This window comes from Aquarana catesbeiana, linkage group LG09, assembly GCF_042186555.1.
Source record: "Aquarana catesbeiana isolate 2022-GZ linkage group LG09, ASM4218655v1, whole genome shotgun sequence".
NCBI lineage: Eukaryota > Metazoa > Chordata > Amphibia > Anura > Ranidae > Aquarana > Aquarana catesbeiana.
In genome coordinates, this window is record NC_133332.1 from 126,010,971 (window position 1) to 126,032,291 (window position 21,321).

The 21,321-nt window shown below is 41.2% G+C and overlaps 1 protein-coding gene across 6 annotated transcripts in view; it reads right to left on the minus strand.

Annotated features, from left to right (window-relative positions):
• MCF2 (MCF.2 cell line derived transforming sequence) overlaps positions 1–21,321 on the minus strand; it is a 256,235-nt gene that overhangs the window by 121,181 nt on the left and 113,733 nt on the right. For all 6 annotated transcript variants that reach the window (XR_012236004.1, XM_073599249.1, XM_073599251.1 and 3 more), the window contains 2 exons: positions 18,340–18,459; positions 17,974–18,090 (listed from right to left, as the gene is read on the minus strand). Coding sequence is in view for 5 of the 6 variants with exons in the window: in XM_073599249.1 (XP_073455350.1) it covers positions 17,974–18,090; positions 18,340–18,459 (237 nt within the window). In the remaining variant the exon portion in view is untranslated. The remainder of the gene's footprint in view (positions 1–17,973; positions 18,091–18,339; positions 18,460–21,321) is intronic.

Sequence of the window (21,321 nt, forward strand, 5' to 3'; positions counted from 1 at the left end):
ACATTCAAAATTGTTAAACAAATGTGTTGCAGAATTTACTCTGAAAAGAATAGGTAGGAACTGAAATACTGTGTGTGTATACAGTTGTGCTCATAAGTTTACATACCCTGGCAGAATTTATGCTTTCTTGGCCATTTTTCAGAGAATATGAATGCTAACACAAAAAATGTTTCTTTCACTCAGGGTTAGTGTTTGGCTGAAGCCATTTATTATCAATCAAATCACCCTGATCAAAAGTTATTAATACCGTGTATTGCCCCCTTTAACATCAATGACAGCTTGAAGTCTTTTGTGGTATTTGTGGATGAGGCTCTTTATCTTCTCAGATGGTAAAGCTGCCCATTCCTCTTGGCAAAAAGCCTCCAGTTCTAGTAAATTCTTGGGCTGTCTTGCATGAACTGCACGTTTGAGATCTCCCCAGAGTGGCTCAATGATAATGAGATGGCCACTCTAAACCTTCACTTTATTCTGCTGTAGCCAATGACAGATCGACTTGGCCTTGTGTTTTGGATCATTGTCATGGAGAAATTTTCCTCCAGTATTTTTTGATAACCTACTGCATTCATCTTGCCATCAATTTTTTCCTGTGCCTTTGTAGCTCACACATCCCCAAAACATCAGCACTCCACCTCCATGTTTCACAGTAGGAATGGTGTACCTTTCATCATAGACCTTGTTGACTCCTCTCCAAATGTAGCGTTTATGGTTGTGGCCAAAATGCTTAGTTTTGGTCTCATGACTCCAAATGATTTTGTGCCAGAAGGTTTGAGGCTTGTCTCTGTGCTGTTTGGCATATTGTAAGTGGGATACTTTGTGGCATTTGTGTAGTAATGGCTTTCTTCTGGAGACTCGACCATGCAGTCCATCTTTTTTCAAGTGCCTCCTTATTGTGCATCTTGAAACAGCCACACCACATGTTTTCAGAGAGTCCTGTATTTCCCCTGAAGTTATTTGTGGGTTTTTCTTTGCATCCCAAACAATTTTCCTGGCAGTTGGTCTACCTGACCGTGGTTTGGTTTCAACAGAACCCCTCATTTTCCACTTCTTGATTAGAGTTTGAACACTGTTGATTGACATTCTCAATTCCTTGGATATCTTTTTATATCCCTTTCCTGTTTTATACAGTTCAACTACCTTTTCCCGCAGATCCTTTGACAATTCTTTTGCTTTCCCCATGACTCAGAATCCAGAAACTTCAGTGCAGCACTGGATGAAAGATGCAAGGGTCTGTCAGGAGTCCAGAAACTCATTGACCTTTTATACACACACACTAATTACAAGCAAACAGATCACAGATGAGGATGGTTACCTTTAATAGCCATTCAAACTCCTTTGTGTCAACTTGTGTGCATGTTATCAGGCCAAAATCACCAGGGTATGTAAACTTTTGATCAGGGTCATTTGGGTAGTTTCTGTTGCCATTATGATTTAAAAAGAGTAAACACAGTTAATTGATAATAAATGGCTTCAGCCAAATACTAACCATGAGTGAAAGAAAAGTTCTTGTGTTATCATTCTTTCATATTCCCTGAAAAATGGCCAAGAAATCATAAATTCTGCCAGGGTATGTAAACTTATGAGCACAACTGTATATACAGTATATATATATATATATATATATATATATATATATATATATATATAAAATACAAAATTTGAGGTGCCATATTATAGTCTGCTGGGCATGCGGCTGGAGCATGATGATTTATATACCTGCTGCAACGATTACAAGGTGATCTGACTATCCCTCTATGAATTTTCATTAAATTAATATGATGGAGAATGCAGCCGAAGGACTGGGAATACAAAAACCTCTAAGGGCAGTGGCATTAAAGGCATGAGATATGGCAGAGGACGTTCACATCTGGAGAGCCAAAGATATATCAGAAGGTTACTTAAAGTGATTGTAAATGATAAGCTTGTAAAACAACCCATTCAGTTTCAAATTGAAAAGAAAGGCAAACATTTGTCTATAGATTAAAAAAATAAATAAAAACCGATCCCATTCCATCTGTTTCCTCTGTTCTTAACTGCATAAGGCTCCTTTCACACCTGAGTGTATTGATTTACTGGCCTTTTTTCGGGCATCTTTTTAAGCTCGTGTGCAGCTTTTTACAAGCTTTTTTAAAGTGTTTTAGAAGTTTATTACAAGCATTTTACAGCTTCAGACATTTTTGTTTAGCCAATAGAAAGCACTAGAGGGAGGAGAGGGAAAGGAAATTAGGGGTGAGGAGCTGCTATTTGAGCTGAAAACGCTCGTAAAATGCTCAAGTCAGGCATTTCTATTGAAGTATATGGGACCAAAAATGGTTATAATCTGCCAAAAAGAATCTCATGTAGCTCAGATGGGAACAGGGGTCATTGAAATGAATGGGATTTGGCTTGTTGAGCATTTTAGAGCTACAAGCTTCAAGCAAAAGCTCAGGTGTGAATGGGGCCTAAGAGCTGGGGGAAGAAGAAGCATCAGCACACTGATCTTCCCAGTAAAAGTCTGTACAAGGGGGGGGGGGTGTCAGAACAAGTCTGATCATTAGAGGAGAGCAGGCTGAGTTCCCAGCATGACTAGAGAACTGACCACACTGTGTTCTCCTGCTTAGTGTGGTCGTTTTTTTAATAGGAAAGCAGAGGGACTGGCAGGAACACCAGGGATTTCACATAAAGGAAGCAATACCAAGAGAACAGGATAGTTTTTCATACAAGTACACGGTACAGCAGGTACATACCAGGAATATGAAATGCAGGAGTAACAAACACTATAACAAACATCATCTGTAACTAAAATAAAAGAGGATGTGGAAGACTAAAGGCACTAGCGTCTTCATATTCTAACTACTATTCCTGTAATAGGAGAACAGCTATTCTGCAGGTCTCAGGCCGAACAAAATATCTTCTCCATTTCATCATGTTAACTGACTGCTCAGCTTACATGGAGCAACTGTAAGCAGTGCATCATAAAGACTGAGTTTTTTTTTTAACTCTTTCTCATACATATGGCGATTTCCTGACAATATTTGAAGATTTCTGTCAGCTTTCAAAAAGATAAAAGAACATATGGAATGATCTACGACAACACTCCCTGGCACTCATGGTTTCAAGAATTTGCTGGTTTTAAGCAGCCATTGTATCAACTGAAAATACAGTGGAAATAAACATAAACTTCCACAATGCGAAATAAAAAGCATTTTTAGTCATAATAAACCTCAATTTTGTTCATTTGGTCACATGAAACTGGCAAACAATCTAAACCTTGAGATAAAAGATGACTATGGACTGTTTATTTTACACAATTGCTGATAGGAGCTTCTAAAATTGTCACTACATTCCCAGAAGTATGATATGGATAAGTTTAATATACCTATTAAAGGTATATGGACCACAATAGTTTCTCTCAAAATAATGGTTGCAGTTTTTTTAAATGATGTGATTTTTATATAGCCACCTCAGATGAAAACAGTGACTTAATAGAGTACTTACTGTATTACTGTACTGTGGGGCTCAATTATATATATAAAAAAACACAGCATATACAGTGGGGCAAAAAAAGTATTTAGTCAGCCACCAATTGTGCAAGTTCTCCCACTTAAAAAGATGAGAGAGGCCTGTAATTGTCATCATAGGTATACCTCAACTATGAGAGACAAAATGTGGAAACAAATCCAGACAATCACATTGTCTGATTTGGAAAGAATTTATTTAAATTATGGTGGAAAATAAGTATTTTCAATATCAAAAGTTCATCTAAATACTTTGTTATATATCCTTTGTTGGCAATGACAGAGGTCAAATGTTTTCTGTAAGTTTTCACAAGGTTGTCACACACTGTTGCTGGTATGTTGTCCCATTCCTCCATGCAGATCTCCTCTAGAGCAGTGATGTTTTGGGGCTGTCGCTGGGCAAGACGGACTTTCAACTCCCTCCAAAGGTTTTCTATGGGGTTGAGATCTGGAGACTGGCTAGGCCACTCCAGGACCTTGAAATGCTTCTTACGAAGCCACTCCTTCGTTGCCCGGGCGGTGTGTTTGGGATCATGGTCATGCTGAAAGACCCAGCCACGTTTCATCTTCAATGCTCTTGCTGATGGGAGGAGGTTTGCACTCAAAATCTCACGATACATGGCCCCATTCATACTTTTATGTACATGGATCAGTCGTCCTGTTCCCTTTGCAAAGGAACAGCCCCAAAGCATGATGTTGCCACCCCCATGCTACACAGTAGGTATGGTGTTCTTTGGTTGCAACTCAGCATTCTCTCTCCTCCAAACAGGACGAGTTGTGTTTCTACCAAACAGTTCTACTTTGGTTTCATCTGACCATATGACATTCTCCCAATCCTCTTCTGGATCATCCAAATGCTCTCTAGCAAACCTCAGACGGGCCTGGACATGTACTGGCTTAAGCAGCGGGACACGTCTGGCACTGCAGGATCTGAGTCCCTGGCGGCGTAGTGTGTTACTGATGGTAGCCTTTGTTACATTGGTCCCAGCTCTCTGCAGGTCATTCACTAGGACCCTCCGTGTGGTTCTGCGATTTTTGCTCACCGTTCTTGTGATCATTTTGACCCCACGGGGTGAGATCTTGCGTGGAGCTCCAGGTAGAGGGCGATTATCAGTGGTCTTGTATGTCTTCCATTTTCTAATTATTGCTCCCGCAGTTGATTTCTTCACACCAAGCTGCTTGCCTATTGCAGATTCAGTCTTCCCAGCCTGGTGCAGGTCTACAATTTTGTTTCTGGTGTCCTTCGACAGCTCTTTGGTCTTCACCATAGTGGAGTTTGGAGTGTGATTGTTTGAGGTTGTGGACAGGTGTCTTTTATACGGATAACAAGTTCAAACAGGTGCCATTAATACAGGTAACGAGTGGAGGACAGAGGAGCCTCTTAAAGAAGAAGATATAGGTATGTGAGAGCCAGAAATCTTGCCTGTTTGTAGGCGACCAAATACTTATTTTCCACCATAATTTGCAAATAAATTCTTTCAAAAATTAGACAATGTGATTGTCTGGATTTGTTTCCACATTTTGTCTCCCATAGTTGAGGTATACCTACGATGACAATTACAGGCCTCTCTCATCTTTTTAAGTGGGAGAACTTGCACAATTGGTGGCTGACTAAATACTTTTTTGCCCCACTGTACATGGTGAATACATGAATACACCAACAATCACATTTAAGCTGTCATTTTTCCAAATGCAGACTATTAAAGTGATTCTAAACACAGAAGGTGTTTTACCTTAAATCCCTGCTCTATACTGTAATCAGCCTACATTTCCAATGAAGCCTTGGGCTTTGAGTGAATGTGGGAGGTACACTAGGCTTGTACATGTAAATGTGAACTCGCCCACTTCAACATAAATCACACCCCTAATTCTGCAGCCAGCAAGCCATACATAACACACAGTATGATAGGTTACAGCCTTATAAATGCAAAGCATTTTAATATAAATAATATAAATGCATATTAATATAATATTAATTTCATGCATTTAATATAAATGCAAACCAGTGCAACGTGGGACCACCAGTGACATATATCAGGGACCACCAGAGTCAAATGTCAGGGTCCACCAGATCCGAATATCAGGGACCACCAGCGCTGCATGTCAGGGACCACCAGTGCCAAATGTCAGGGACCACCAGTGCCGAATATCAGGGACCACCAGTGCTGCATGTCAGGGACCACCAGTGTCGCATGTCGGGGACCACCAGTGCCAAATGTCGGGGACCACCAGTGCCAAATGTCGGGGACCACCAGTGCCAAATGTCAGGAACCACCTGTGCCAAATGTCAGGGACCACCAGTGCCGAATGTCAGGGGCCACCAATGCCATATGTCAGGGACCACCAGTGCCCCATGTCAGGGACCACTAGTGCCGCATGTCAGGGACCACCAGTGCCGAATGTCAGGGACCACCAGTGCCGAATGTCAGGGACAACCAATGCCATATGTCAGGGACCACCAGTGCCGCATGTCAGGGACCACTAGTGCCGCATGTCAGGGACCACCAGTGCCAAATATCAGGGACCACCTGTGCCAAATATCAGGGACCACCAGTGCCAAATATCAGGGACCACCAGTGCCACATGTCAGGGACCACCAGTGCCAAATGTTAGGGACCACCAGTGCCAAATGTCAGGGACCACCAGTGCCAAATGTCACGGACCACCAATGCCATATGTCAGGGACCACCAGTGCCGCATGTCAGGGACCATCAGTGCCAAATGTCAAGGACCACCAGTGCCAAATGTCAGGGACCACCAGTGCCAAATGTCAGGGACCACCAGTGCCGAATGTCAGGGACCACCAGTGCCGTATGTCAGGGACCACCAGTGCTGAATGTCAGGGACCCCCAGTGCAAATTATCAGTGCCCATCAGTGTGGTGACACCAGTGCCTTATCAGTGCCCATCAGTGCAGAGGGGGGAGAGTTACAGATAATCGGAACAGAGCGGATCTCGGGCTGACAGATCTGTACAGCATGTGAAGACACCGCTCGTCGTACAACCCCGCCTTCCTGCACTGGAATAGTGATAGACAGCACAGAGCACTCTGTTCCAATGTGCAGAGAGGCAGGGCTGTACGACGAGCGGTGTCTCCCATACAAATCTGTCAGCCTAAGATGCCCTCTGTCCCGATGATCAGTAACTGTCCCCGCACCGGAGAGAAAGATGGCAGGATGGCGGGCGGGGGGGGGGGGGGGGCAGTGCTGGCAGGGAGGAGGAGGAGGGAGCAGAGAATGAGGACACCACCTCCATGGGCAGCACAGACCGGGGGTTGTGAGACTCCCTTTGCCCAATACAGCGAGCCAGGCGGAAATAGAACTCCCTGCTCGCTTTCAAAGGACTACAAGGGGGCGTGTCAGACCGCTGGCTAAGGTTACTGGAGGGATAGCAGCCAGCGGTCTTGCAAACAGGAAATCACCAGGCAAGTTCAGCAGGTTATTGCAGAGGAACTACAGAGCTCAGAAGAACATGGTTGACATAGTTGGTGAAGAACATGGAAAAAAGTTTTTGCCCGGAGTTCTGCTTGAAAGGATAACTAAAGGTTCCTTTTTTATTTTTTTTTAAAACAAACATGTCATACTTACCTCCTCTGTGCAGTTGGTTTTGCACAGAGTGGCCCCGATCCTCCTCTCCTGGGGTACCTCAGTGGTGCTCCTCGCTCCTCCTCTTCTCGAGTGCCCCATCGGAGACGCGCTCTCCCTCGGGGCACCTGTGCGGGTGCGCTCCTGTGTCCTGCTGCTGCGTCTATTGACACGGACAGCAGGACTCAGATCCGCCCCAAGCTCCCAAGTCATTGGATTTGATTGACAGCAGCGGGAGCCAATGGCTGCCCTGATATCAATCTATCCAGGCACCGGCTGAAGCAGGTGTGCTTGTCCCCGTAGCAGGAATGATCGGGCTCAGGTAAGTAAAAGGGGGGCTCTGAGGGGCTGGTGCACTACAAGAGGTTTTTCACCTCAATGCATAGAATGCATTGAGGTGAAAAACCACAAGGGTTTACAACCCCTTTAATGTATTTTCTGCAAGAAAAACAAAACGGAAGGCGTGCACACCTAGTGCATTACCAATGATAATTTAATGAATAAAAAATTCATAAAAAGTGGGTACTCACAAAGTACAACTCTCAATGAGCCATAAAAACACACAGTGTATAGACACATGCAGGACCATGTCATGGGGTATAGCTGATGTTTTTTGGGGTGCACCCCCTTCCTCAGAGCTAGGCGCCCCCGAAACGCGTCAGATATACCTCGTGATATGATCCTTCATATGTCCATACACTGTGTGTGTTTTTTATAGATCATTGAGAGTTGTACTTTGTAAGTACCCACTTTTTATGATTTTTTTTTTATTCATTAAATTATCATTGGTAATGCACTAGGTGTGCACGCCTACCTTTTTTTTTTTTCTTGTAGTTTCCATCGGATTACACCATCTGAGGAAGGCAGCATCCACCCAGTCTTGGGATGCCATTTTCCCTGTTGCCCTCTACTTCAGAAAACCCCTTAGCACTGGAAGTGACTGTGTTTTTTTTTGTATTTTTAATGTATTTTCTGCATTAATGTAAAAAACCTTCTGTATGCAGCTTCCCTCCCCCTCCCCCCATATACTTACCTGAGCCAGATCTCAAAACAGCAATGTGTATGACATCAGAGGCTCTCTCGGCTCTATCACTGCTCATTGGCTTTGACAATCACAGCCACTGAGGAAATGCAAGAAGCGGGCGGCATGAGTACCCCCATAGCAATTGGCTCACTATGGTGCCACTCAGAGGAGGGAGGAGCCAGGAGCACCCCCAGACCCCACACTGGGGGACCCAAGAATAGCAGGATTGGGCCTGCTCTGTGCAAAACCATGGCAAAAAGCACGTAAATGTGACAGATTTGTTGTTTTAATAAAATAAATTGAATATTTACAATCACTGTAAATCAAAGCTAATTCCTGTGTGACTTTACTGAACAACACTACTACAATAGCAAATGGAATTAACTGTTTTTCTGCAGTAATTTGTATTAAATGTGATCTGATCTGATTTGTGTTGAAAGAATAGACAAACACAATGTGCTTAAGCTGATAACACACAAACAATTCTGATTTCTTATGGATTTATTGAACACACCCATTAAATATTCACAGTGCTGCAGCAAAAAGTAAGTGAACCCATAGACTATTTACTGCAACGAAAGCAAAAAGGAGTCAGTAGTTTGCACACCTGGAGTCCAATTATTGAAATGAGTTTGGAGGTATGCTTTAGAGCTACTTTGATTGATAAAAGACACTCAAACATTTTAAGCTTGCTGTTTATAAGAAGCATCACCTAATATGTATCCTGCCTTGCAAAAAGAAGCCTGAAGACATACGATAAAGAGTAGCTGATCTGCATAAGATTGGAAAAGCATACAAAGCAATCTGAGAGTGTTTAGGCATCCATGAGCTGACACTTAGAGAAATTGTCCATAAATGCAGCCAGTTTAGTACTGTGGCTACTCTACCTAGAAGTGGGCGCCCAGCCAAGATGACTCCCAAGGCACAAGCAGAATCCTCAATGAGGTAAAGAAGGAACCACAAACAACAGCTAAGAGCCCTTGCACACCGGGGCGGTTTGCAGGCGCTATTGCGCTAATAATAGCGCCTGCAAACCGCCCCGAAAGTGCCGCTGCTGTGTATCCAGTGTGCAAGCCCCGAGGGCTTGCACACTGGAGCGATGCGCTGGCAGGACGGTAAAAAAAGTCCTGCCAGCAGCATCTTCGGAGCGGTGAAGGAGCGGTGTGTATACCGCTCCCTTACCGCTCCTGCCCATTGAAATCAATGGGACGGCGCGGCTATACCGCCGGCAAAGCGCCTCTGTAGAGGCGCTTTGCGGTGGTATTTAACCCTTTCTCGGCCGCTAGCGGGGGTAAAACCGCCCCGCTAGCGGCCGCATACCGACAATAAAACGCCGCTAATAATAGCGGCGTTTTACCGCCGACGCCGCCCCCCTCCCCAGTGTGCAAGGGCTCTTAAGGCTTGAAGACTTCACAGGACCTGGCAACCATTCTTGTTCATGAGTCCACCATATGTAAGTCCTTCAACAGGCAAGGCATCCATTACAGAACATCACGGAGGACGATGCTGCTCTAAAAAAAAAGAAAACATTGCTGCATGCTTGAAGTTTGCCAAAGGGCACAGAGACAAACCGCAACACTACTAGAAAAATATTTTGTGGACTGATAAAACAAAATATGAATTGATCAGCAAGACAATTCAGCACTGTGTATAGGGCCAAGAGGGCACAGCTTACCAACATCAAAACATCATCATGCCAACATTGTAGTATGGTGGCAGGGGAACATCATGATTTGGGCCTGTTTTGCTGCCTTGGGTGATGCAGCAGGATAATAACCCTAGGCATCCACCACAAATTGGCTGAAAAAAAAAGAAAATACTCTATTTGGAGTGGCCCAGACAGAGTCCAGACCTTAACCCCATAGAGATGCTTTTGAATGACGTCAAGTGAGCCATTCACAGCAGACATCCTACAAATGTTTCTGCGCTGAAGCAGTTTTATAAAAAGGATTGGTCAAAAATTCTTCCTAAATGCTGTGCAGGTCTAACCCAGAGCTACCAAAAGCACTTGCTTGAAGTCATTGCAGCAAAAGGAGTTTTAACAAGCTATTATTCAAATGGTTCACTTACTTATTCCTCCAGCAATGTGGATGTTTAATGGATGTGTTCAATAAAGACACAAAAAATGTGAATTATTTCTGTGTTCTCAACTTAAGCACATTGGGTTTGATTTACTAAACTGGATAGTGCAGAGTCTGGTGCAGCTGTGCATGGTAGCCAATCAGCTTCTAACTTCAACTTGCTAAATTACATTTTGACAATAAAACCTGGAAGCTGATTGGTTACTATGCACAGCTGCCCCAGATCCTGTGTGCTCCAGTTTTAGTAAATCTCCCCCATTGTGTTTGTCTATTGCTGTGAATGTATGGCAAATTACTGCAGAAAACCAGCTAATTTTGAGGTGTTCCCATACTTTTTCTTGCCACTGTATATTTGCTAAATTTTTAAAATAAATGATTCTGATCCGCACACTTGTTGCACTTCAGTGGCTAAGAAAGTATAAGCGCAGCTTGCCTATGCGCAGTGGGAAGCCGGCTGTGAAGCCTCAAGCAGTCACACAGCCAACTTTCCAAAGTAAAGTGCCGGAGTCTTGATGAAATTCACTCAAAAATTATTGCCCAAGCACAGGACAGGCACGAGGAGTTCAGGGTCAAATGGATTCAGTAGGTTTTAGGTTTTTCAGTAGGAGCCGCTAGCACAAAAGGTGACCAACCTTATACACAATACTAAAATTCTAAAAGTGCAGCGCTAAAAATGTATAGCAATCATATATAAAAAGAAAAATGTGAGGAAAATATATCTGTTATTATACATGTGATTCAACAATACTCATATGAGATCTCATAGGGATCAAATAGTCTGCAGAGTGAGAAAAGATAAAGACAAATCAAAAACAATCCTCTAAAGGCGACACTTCCCAGTGTAGCGACATAAACATCTAAAGTAACTTCAGTTCTCTTCCATATAAAGTGACTCCGGTGCCCTTCCTTCACCAACATGCACTCACCAGGGGATATGCCTGAAGACGTGCATGCGCACGAAATGCATTGGGAGGGGCCTTACATGCTGATATCACACCGCCGTATCCGAGGCTCGGAACGGCGGCCATCATTTGAGCATCTCTTGGCTAGGATTCCCCTTAATTGAGTGCTGTATATTCTGAGGACTGATTCAATGACTGCTGCCAATTCCTCTAGATTGGATTGATATGCTGTTTATTAATGGCATTCTGGTGAGTGCATATTGGTGAAGCAAGAGCACTGGAGTCAATTTATATAGAAGAGAACTGGAGTCCCTTACAGTCCCATGAAAAAGTATTCATACCCCATTGAAATTTTCCACATTTTGTCATGTTACAACCAAAAATGTAAATGTATTTTATTGGGATTTTATGTGATAGACAACTCAAAGTGGCACATAATTGTGAAGTGGAAGGAAAATGATACATGGTTTTCAACATTTTTTACAAATAAATATGTGAAAAGTGTGGTGTGCATTTGTATTCAGCCCCCCTGAGTCAATACTTTGTACAACCACCTTTCACTGCAATTACAGCTGCAAGTCATTTTGGTTATGTCACTCCCAGCTTTGTACATCTAGAGAGTGACATTTTTGCCTATTTTTCAATGCAAAATAGTTCAGGCTCTGTCAGATTGGATAAAGAAAATATGTGAACAGCAATTTTCAAGTCTTGCCACAGATTCCTCAATTGGAGTTAGGTCTGGACTTTGACTGGGCCATTCTAACACATGAATATGCTTTGATTTAAAGCATTACATTGTAGCTCTGGCTGTATGTTTAGGGTTGTTATCCTGCTGGAAGGTGAACTTTCGCCCCAGTCTCAAGTCTTTTACAGACTCTAATGCCGCGTACACACGATCGAAAATTCCGCCAGCAAAAGTCCGATGTGAGCTTTTGGTCGGAAAAACCGTGTGTATGCTCCATCTGACTTTTGCTGGCGGAATTTCCGCCAGCAAAAGATTGAGAGCAGGTTCTCTATTTTTTCTTTGGAAAAAGTTACTATCAGAAATTCTGTTCGTCTGTATACAATTCCGACGCGCAAAAAAAATGCATGCTCAGAATCAAGTACGAGACGGAAGCGCTCGGTCTGGTAAAACGAGATAAACACGAGATTAGCAGAAGGAGCCCAAAGGGTGGCGCACTTCGTATGGAACCTCACTTTTCTAGTGCCATCGTAGTGTTGTACGTCACCGCGTTCTTGACGGTCGAAAGTTCAGAAAACTTTTGTGTGACCGTGTGTATGCAAACCAAGCTTGAGCAGAATTCCGTCGGAAAAACCATCCAAGATTTTTCCAACGAAAATTCCGATCGTGTGTACGCGGCATAACAGGTTTTCAGCTAAAATTGCCTGTATTTATCTCTCTATGCCGATGACACTCTTCTATGTTTGAGCGATGCCCAACAGTCCTTAGCTGCTGCACTTGGAATTATAAATACATTTGGTAGGTATTCTGGTGTTAGGATACACTGGGATAAATCGGTGCTTTTCCCACTAGCCCAAACAGCGCCCCCTCTAACCCTTCCGACTCCTCTCGCTCGGGTATCTTGCTTTAGGTACCTATTTATTCTCATTCAGAGGGATCTTTCTGTGTACCTGGATGACAACCTCTACCCAGTTTTGAACAACTTTCTCCAAAAATGTTTGGCGTGGAAAACCCTGCCCCTCACTCTGGTAGGCAGGTTAAACCACATTAAGATGACCTTTCTCCCAAAGTTTTTGTACATTTTTAGGCACACACCAGTACCAATTCCTGGTGCCTTCTTTTCTAGACTTGAGCAGGCCATAACCTCATTTATTTGGTCTGGTTCCACCCCTAGGTTAGCCAGGTTTTCTAACAAACCTCTGAGGGCTTCACAGAACAGCTGTATTTATACTGAGATTAAATTACACACAGGTGGACTCTGTTTACTAATTAGATAAATTCTGAAGGCAATTGGTTCCACTAGATTAGTTAGGGGTATCAGAGTAAAGGGGGCTGATTACAAATGCACGCCACACTTTTCAGATATTTATTTGTAAAACATTTTGAAAATCATTTATCATTTTCCTTCCACTTCACAATTATGTGCAACTTTGAGTTGTCTATCATATAAAATCCCAATAAAATACATTTACGTTTTTGGTTGTAACATGACAAAATGTGGAAAATTGTAAGGGGGTATGAATACTTTTTCAAGGCACTGTATATGTTTAAGTTGCTACACTGGGAAGTGTTGCATTTAGAGGATTGTTTTTGAGTTGCCATTATCTTTTCTCACTTTGCGGACTTTTTGATCTCTATGGGATCTCATATGAGTATTGTTGAATCACGTGTATAATAATAGATATATTTTTCCTCACATTTTTATTTTTATGTATGATTGCTATACATTTTTAGAGCTGCACTTTTTGAATTTTAGGTTTTATATATGGACACATGGAATTAGGCTTCTGAGCTGATTTGATTTGTTCTGAGATTCATTTTTTTATAAGTTAAAGATCAGATAGGTAAGCATTGCTGAGGAATTTTTCTTATGTATGAACAAGCAATATACTGTAGGTGCTCCCCTCTTTTCTTCTCTCTCCTTTTTTTTGGACAATGTATTAATTAACGGGATTGGTACATTAATTATTTATTTATTACAGGTACTTATATAGCTCTGTCAATTTATGCAACGCATTTATATTCACATACCCATGTATTGATACATTACCAGATATCTACTAATTTAGAAAGCCATAGCAATTTAAACAAAAGAGTAGGTACACATTAGAGGAAGCTGATTTATATAAATATGTAAGTATGTACATGTGATTTTTTAAAATATTTTTTTCCTCTTTTCCCTTTCTGTTCCCTATTAATATAAAAATATATATATATATAAATATATATAAATAAATATAATATAGTGGCCCTACACCACTCTCCATGTTGCCCTTGATTTTATTGTGATCACTCTTTATTATTGTATTGTTTTTTTAGCAATAAAAATACCTTTTTTATCTGCACTATGTGGAAGCATAATTTTTCTCTCCACATATTATCCTGATGGGAGTGAATGACCAGTCTCTGCCATATGCGGTATATCCCATCTGCCAGATTCCTACCTTATGTTCCTACCGTGACGACCTACCTGGTGATCCCCGTAGTCTCCGTGGAGTTCAAATCAGAGGTTCTGACTGTCGGGATACCTTCCTATACGCCCTGGGTGGCACACTGCCTTCAAGACTCCATGTTGCTTACAGGGGAGTCCATTGGATCTGGTAAGAGTTTATACTTATCATTCTCTCATTGATGCCGTTTTTCGTTTGATGTGGTTTCCATTAACGGATCAACATAGTTTCTTGCCAGCACTTGGAATAACCACCATCCTCAGTGATTGTATCCGTGTTCATACACAGTTGGATATTACACCTCTTATTCATCTGCCCTTAGGCTATTAGACTCTCGTTTATTACTTATTTAGTCCACTACATTGCGTTGAAGGACTTGTGTTTCTTTGGACTTTATTATATTTCATCACCACTATTTTGTCATTTTTGTTTGTTTACTATGCGCTACATTTTTTTCACAAACTTCAATTTGACCCAACTAATGATTACAAAATTGAATGAACGCTCCTAATTTTGAACAAAATTCTACTAGTGAATGGCCAGCTTTAGTCTATGCTGCTTCCACAATACCACACTAGTTCAGTGATTTTTTTTTTAGTGGAAGTTCACCCCCAAACAAGCTTTTTAAATAGGCTGAAATATTTAGAGGAAAAGGGAAGCAAATGAACCATTTTAACTCTTTATAAATACCCGTTTGATACACACAAGCATGGCTGCTATCCTAAATAAATAAAAACAGTATTAGAACTAAGTATCACACAAAAAATATCATATAAACAATAAAAATGTTAAATTGATATTTATATCAATGCTGTATAAAAATGCTTGCTTGTTAAAGATAGATGTTTGGGAATGAAGTAGTGAAATCAGCGGATGAATTACTTTTATCTTCCTTTCCCACAATACACTGCTTACTGGTGGCCAGTGATTTAGAAAGTATTACAGCTTACCATCCAGGCTAACAGAATTTTGAAATTTAGGTCAGAAAAGCTAGCCCATATAATTCTCTCCTTGGAGGTTTACTTTAAAGACCTATTCACCTATGCACTGTTGAAAGTACATTTCAACATATGCTTTATGTTGAATTTTAACAATAAACAAAAAGTGAATTTCACTGCTGACATTACACAGACGTCAAAAGGCGTTGGCATGCATTTGGATTGGTTTCTATTTATATTAATTCAAAACACATCAGGATAAAAACACATATGTATAAAAAGGTCTTAGTAAAGATTATGTAAGTGTATGTATATATTTGTAAGTATATATTAATATTACTACTCTGCCTGTGCTTGTTTCTGGACTGATATGTGAAAGAAAAAGCAATAATGTTCTGGGTCTGTAAAGGATGTTATACAATTCTGCTTGTGTACCCATAATATCAAGTAATCCTTACACATGTGGCTCTCTCTAGTGTGTGCTACTAGTAGGCAAAATAATTTTTTGGCCAGGAATAAACCTGAGTCACTGAATTGGGTCAGGGTTACTAGAGTCCAGGGCTGGATGACATCCTGGCAGCTCTCTGATGTCTCCCCCTGGTATCTGGAAGGTTGGAGAACTTTCTAAAACTAGAGAGCAGAGGTTAGGAGTTGTTGCCTTGAATATTTATGGGCTCTCAGCCAATCCCCAGAAGTGGGCTGGCAGGCAACTGGGATAACCCATAACTAGACCTGAGCCATGGCAGCAAGTGTAGTCAGGTGGAAGATGGAGAAGCAGTGCTGAGGAGAGGCTGTCGGTGGCCCTTTAAGAAACCCTGCCGGGGAGGGGTTTTACCTTGGGCTGGGAGCTCAGAAAAGCTGGCCTGGAAGGATCCTAACACAGGAGGCAGTGGAAGGATTCATATCAGAGAGCTGGTGGAAGGAGCAAGCAGAGACAGTGAGTAGATCAGCACGGTGCAGGGACAAGACAAGGGGAAAAACTGTCATCATTAACAGTGCTTTCTTGAAGACCGCGTAGTGACAAGCCTTTATCTAACCTTGCCCTGGGAGGTCTCCATGTCTGTGTGCCAGTCCGGCAGGACTGAGGCAAAGAGTCAGTCGGGAGGACTGGGAGAAAGATCAGCCAGGCGGGCTAGCGTTCTGCAGGCAAGTGGAGCTGAGATCAGAGGCCACAGGACAGAAAAAGAGATGTAATCCTGTTAACTTCATCTGTGTTACTTTGTCAAGGGACTGAGAGTCCCTGCCTGTAATGGGACTTTGCTGAACTAGCAATATCCTGCTAGTTCCAATGGAAGTGAGCAGCAGGTGCTGTACATACTGTAGGAAACCAAGTTCATGCAGGTGGAAGGAAGAAGAGGACTTTTCTTGTAAATAGGGAGGAAGTTGTCCCTGGTTCAGTGTTTTGGACATTTTCAAGTTGGGCATCCCATAATTCCCTACCCCATCCAAGTTATCTTCCCCTAATAAAACATTCAAAACAAGCCAAGGGCTGTTTTCTGAGTTAAGATAAAGATAATGCTATGTGACTGGCTGTGACTCAGTGGGGACCCAGGACATCCGCGACTACTATGGGGGTAGTTCTACACAAACAATGCAGCCCCATACAGTAGTTAACTCTTCCCTTTTTTTCTAGATTAGTCCTCGTACGTCCCACGAAAATGTAAACTAGGTCTTCTACCTCTTGTTTCCAAGAATGTGGTCAGGTGGGAACCATATTACACATATGGTGGACCTCCCCCAAGGGCCTACGGTTTTGCATGCAAGTGCATTCCCTGTTATGTTCAGTCACTATAGTGAATATCCCTAAAAGCACTTCCAAATAAACCTGTTGATAATATTTGCAGACATACTCAAACATTAATTTACTTTATGTTCTTAGTGGCTAAAATTGCAATTGCTACGGCCTGGAAGAGTTTCGTCGTAGAATTATCTTTGATGATGTGTAAATTAACCTGGGTAATGTTTAATGAAAAAATGGTTAGTGTATAAAGAGATAGGCAATCAAAATTTGAGGAGGTCTAGAATCCCTGGATTCTATATACAGTACACAATCTTCCTCTCGATAGCAAGGGGTCTTTTGGTGACAGCAGAGGCAGATGGTTGGACAGGTAATTCCTTTTCTTTTCTTTATTTACTTCTCTCTTCCTCTAACAACATTGTCATTTTATGAGACCTTAGTATTGAGCCCAATTTTATGTGTCATCTGGGGCAGTGGTCATCAACCCTGTCCTCAGGGCCCACTAACAGGCCAGGTTTTATGTATTACCTTGGGGAGATGCAGACTAGAATACTGCAATCACTGAGCAGCAAATGATAACACCTGGGATGTATTTTAGTTACCTTGCAAACCTGGCCTGTTAGTGGGCCCTGAGGACAGGGTTGATGACCACTGATCTAGAGGACATATTCTATATGCAAACTCTTTTTTTTTTGGTGATGTATGAGCATATTTCCCTTCTAACAGTGGTGGATACTATAATGATAGATTACGGTAGTGACCCTCCCTTTACAGTCCAATACCACGCTTGTATTTGTGTTCACTTTTGTTTAAGCTCTTATCGGCATGTGATTCGGGGTATGTTATGCAGAATTTCTTTGAGAGAATATTGTCTGCTGAACACTGTTCTCCTTGTACTAGTACACTGTCTCCTGTTCCCCTTTTGGGCCCTTTCTCAGGTATTTATATTGGTTTTGTAAAACATTTTTTATGAAAAACCTAATACTATTGAAAATGAAAATGTTTGCCTGATTTCATATAATATAATATAATATCATTTAATTCTGACTGTTAGTTTTGTAGTCAATTTATGGAGACATACCGTTCGAAAGACAACCCAATCCCTATGTCGGTATTCAAGTGTGCCTCCGAATTCTGGTGTCAACTGCTTTTCATCGATGTACTTTAACAAGTCAGATGCAGAACTAAGCATAACCACCTAAAGAAAGAAAATAGAAGGTTGACATACAATTTACAGGCTGGCACAGGCATATTGACAAACTTAAGAGTATCTATAGCCAATCCTATAAACGGAAGATTACAGCCTCATTACTGCTTCTTCAACCAACAGCTGAACAGTTATTACTGAGCCAAGGTAAACTGTTAAATTGTACTTGCTTTTAGAAAGTGGCTCTTTAGCCTATCACAAACCTGTTGGCAAGCAAAGAAAATATCAAAAATACTCTACCGGGAGCTTGAGTATGAAGTCCTCTTGACTATACCGGAATCCAATGTCAGTGAAGGTGCGCTGGAAAAATCCAGTTGGCCTTAAAACCAAAACTAGATGAAGGTTTCCAGGAAATGAATGCTTAAAAGAAAGAAATATATACAAATATTAATATGCAAAATTACAAGTAAAACATAAACAAGATAATTCATGGACAGCTACTTTGCAATGAGCTCGCAGAAGATGATAACATTTAGAAAGACAGTTTGAATATTTATCAAAAATTCAGTGAGACAAGAAAAGCTTGCAGAACTATTTAAAAAAAAGATCATTGTTTTGACCATTAGTAATATTGTTTCTTTTATAACAATCATATTGAAGGTAAATATAGTTTTCCTGAATGCCAATCTAAATTGAGAAATAGTCTATGAGTATACATAGCAGAACTTTAAGCAAAATTTTTTTTCTCATTTTGGATAGAGTAGGGGGGGGGGGGTCATAACCCCTGTCAGTTTATTTTTTGTCCCGAGGGGGAGATTTTCCTTCACTTTTTCTTCACTTCCTGTCCCATAGCCAAAACAGGAAGTTAGAGAAAACCCTTGAACATTAAGGAAAACTCCCCCCCCCCCCCCCCCCCCCAGGCCCCAGGCAGCCTGAACTAGTTTCCTCATTTAAATTTTTCCCCTCTATTACTTTTCTGGGAACAACTCAAAATTCGGTATTTTCTTTTACTTTAACATTCAATGATAATTGTGAACAGGGCAAATAGAGAAGGTAAATCTCCCTTAACGGGGGCACAGACAGCAATACAAACTGAGAGGTGTTCTAATCCATCTCCACTCTGTCCAAAACTTTAAAAAAAAAGGTTTTCCTTTAGTTGCAATTTACCTGCTAGTGGAGAACAATGAAGTGTAGCATGTAGTAGTGATTAATCACTAATGATATCACAATTCTTCAAATCTATGGGATCAATCACTAGTAAAAATTGCACATGTGCATCCAGTCTTAGACTTCCCATTTCTGCACAGGCCTGTAGTGAATCAATCCTATCATATTTTTCCGTACCTTGGAAAGGTAAATGAATACAATATGCATACAACTTTTTTCCTTTTTTTTTTTTTTACATGTAAGGCTTTTTCTCCAAATGTGATTGACCACATTTATAAAACACACTCGCTTTGTCCCTGCATTCACCTGGATCAAGTAACATTTGCTAATGTCTGGATTTTTCGATCTTCAATGGGAAATTTAAGACACTTTAAATGAGTGTTTTTTTCAGGTTTGATTCAAACATATTCTATTTTAAAATGGTGAATGATTGATTTTTCAGTCAGTCTCTCTGGAGCTGAACCATGCTCAATAATACTAACATATGATTGCAATTACTTCCAATTAGACACATTGTAAATTACGTTTTTAGCTTAAGATCTTAAGATGTTATAGAAAATGCTTTAAGCCAATGAATACAGTATTTGTGTGGGGATATGCCTAAATTTGCCCATTTTTTGTAAAAATGTCCCTAAGAGTTATTCAGAAAATTTCCTACAGTTATATTACCTATTTTTCTGTTCCTAAAATCTAAAAGAAGTATCCATTAAAAATCACATGGAAAGTGCAGTAGTGACGACTTAGGCCAAAAAATTTGAAACATATTTCATGGAGCTTTAGGACAGCCTTTAACTGATGACATTACTTCCCAAATCTGGCATCTCCACAATAACCCACATTCATTGTTGGCCGCTGCCTTGGTCTTTGGACTGTGAAAAGAAACCCAAGTGTCCAAAAAAAAAAAACTTTCACCAACAAGAGGACAATGTACAAACCTCCTGCATGTCATTTTCTGGTCATCAACAAACCTAATAGTCAGCTTTTGCAGGACATATTATTCCTACTGGTGAGGATGACATATTTGCCTTGAAATAAGCAGAAGCGAGATTCCGGTCCTAAACAACCAACCATAACCAATGTTTCAATTTTGTGCTGACATATTCCTCAAACAATGGAAACCAACATGTGTTCAATCTTCATAAATGCATGCAGTGCCAATTTCATAATTAGATCCTTAGCTCTTCTAACAGGCACGTCTGCAATAACTGGAAACCTGTAGCACCTACATGTCCAATCTTTGGTGCCGGTTACATCGGTTGTACCAATAACCAATGAAAAAAATAGGATTCTTGTACTTGCTGTAAAATTATATTCTTGGAGTCCACCGAGGGTCACAGGAGGCCATATGCTGCTGGGTTATACTGCAGTTTACAGGGGAATTGAACACTGGCAAACATAAAATCTGTAAGACACTCTAGGATAAAGCCTCCACTATCCTACATGAAACAGTTTGTAGAAATCAGTGCTAAGAGCATCACTATAAACACAGAGGGATAGAACCTGTGTGCCTCAATAGACTTCAAGAAAAAGGATTTTACAGTGAGTAAAAATCCTACTTTATTTTATGCTCATCAAAGGACACAGAAGTCATATACTGCTGGAACATCTAAAAGCATTTCATCTGAGGGGTGCACAAATAGCACTGACTGCTAACAGGCCAAACAAAAAAAAGAACTGGGGTCTGTTGCAGCCCAGAAGATGACTGAACAACCAATGCATAACTCTGTTACCAGATGAGATAGAACACCCCTACCTGAAAGGGGAACCTGCCAACACAATCTGAGGAAGGATACGGAGAATCAACCTGATCCCCAAGACCAAGAAAAAAATGGTCACCAAACAGGCAGGAATGACTCAATATGAAAGGGGGGTGTAGAACCACAGACCAAGAAAGAAGCTAGCCAACCTGAACCCACCAAGGGGATGAACAATAACAAATCCTCATTTTGGGTAGGAAAAAAACAACAACCAAATATGTTTAACAGGGAATAGGAAAAACTCTCTGAAATTGACTAGTTACCATAACCTGTGAAGGATGTGAAACTTACTCCTAAGTCCAGCAAAAACCTAGTATTTGATCCTACAAAGTCAACGTAACTGAAGCATGACCTTACC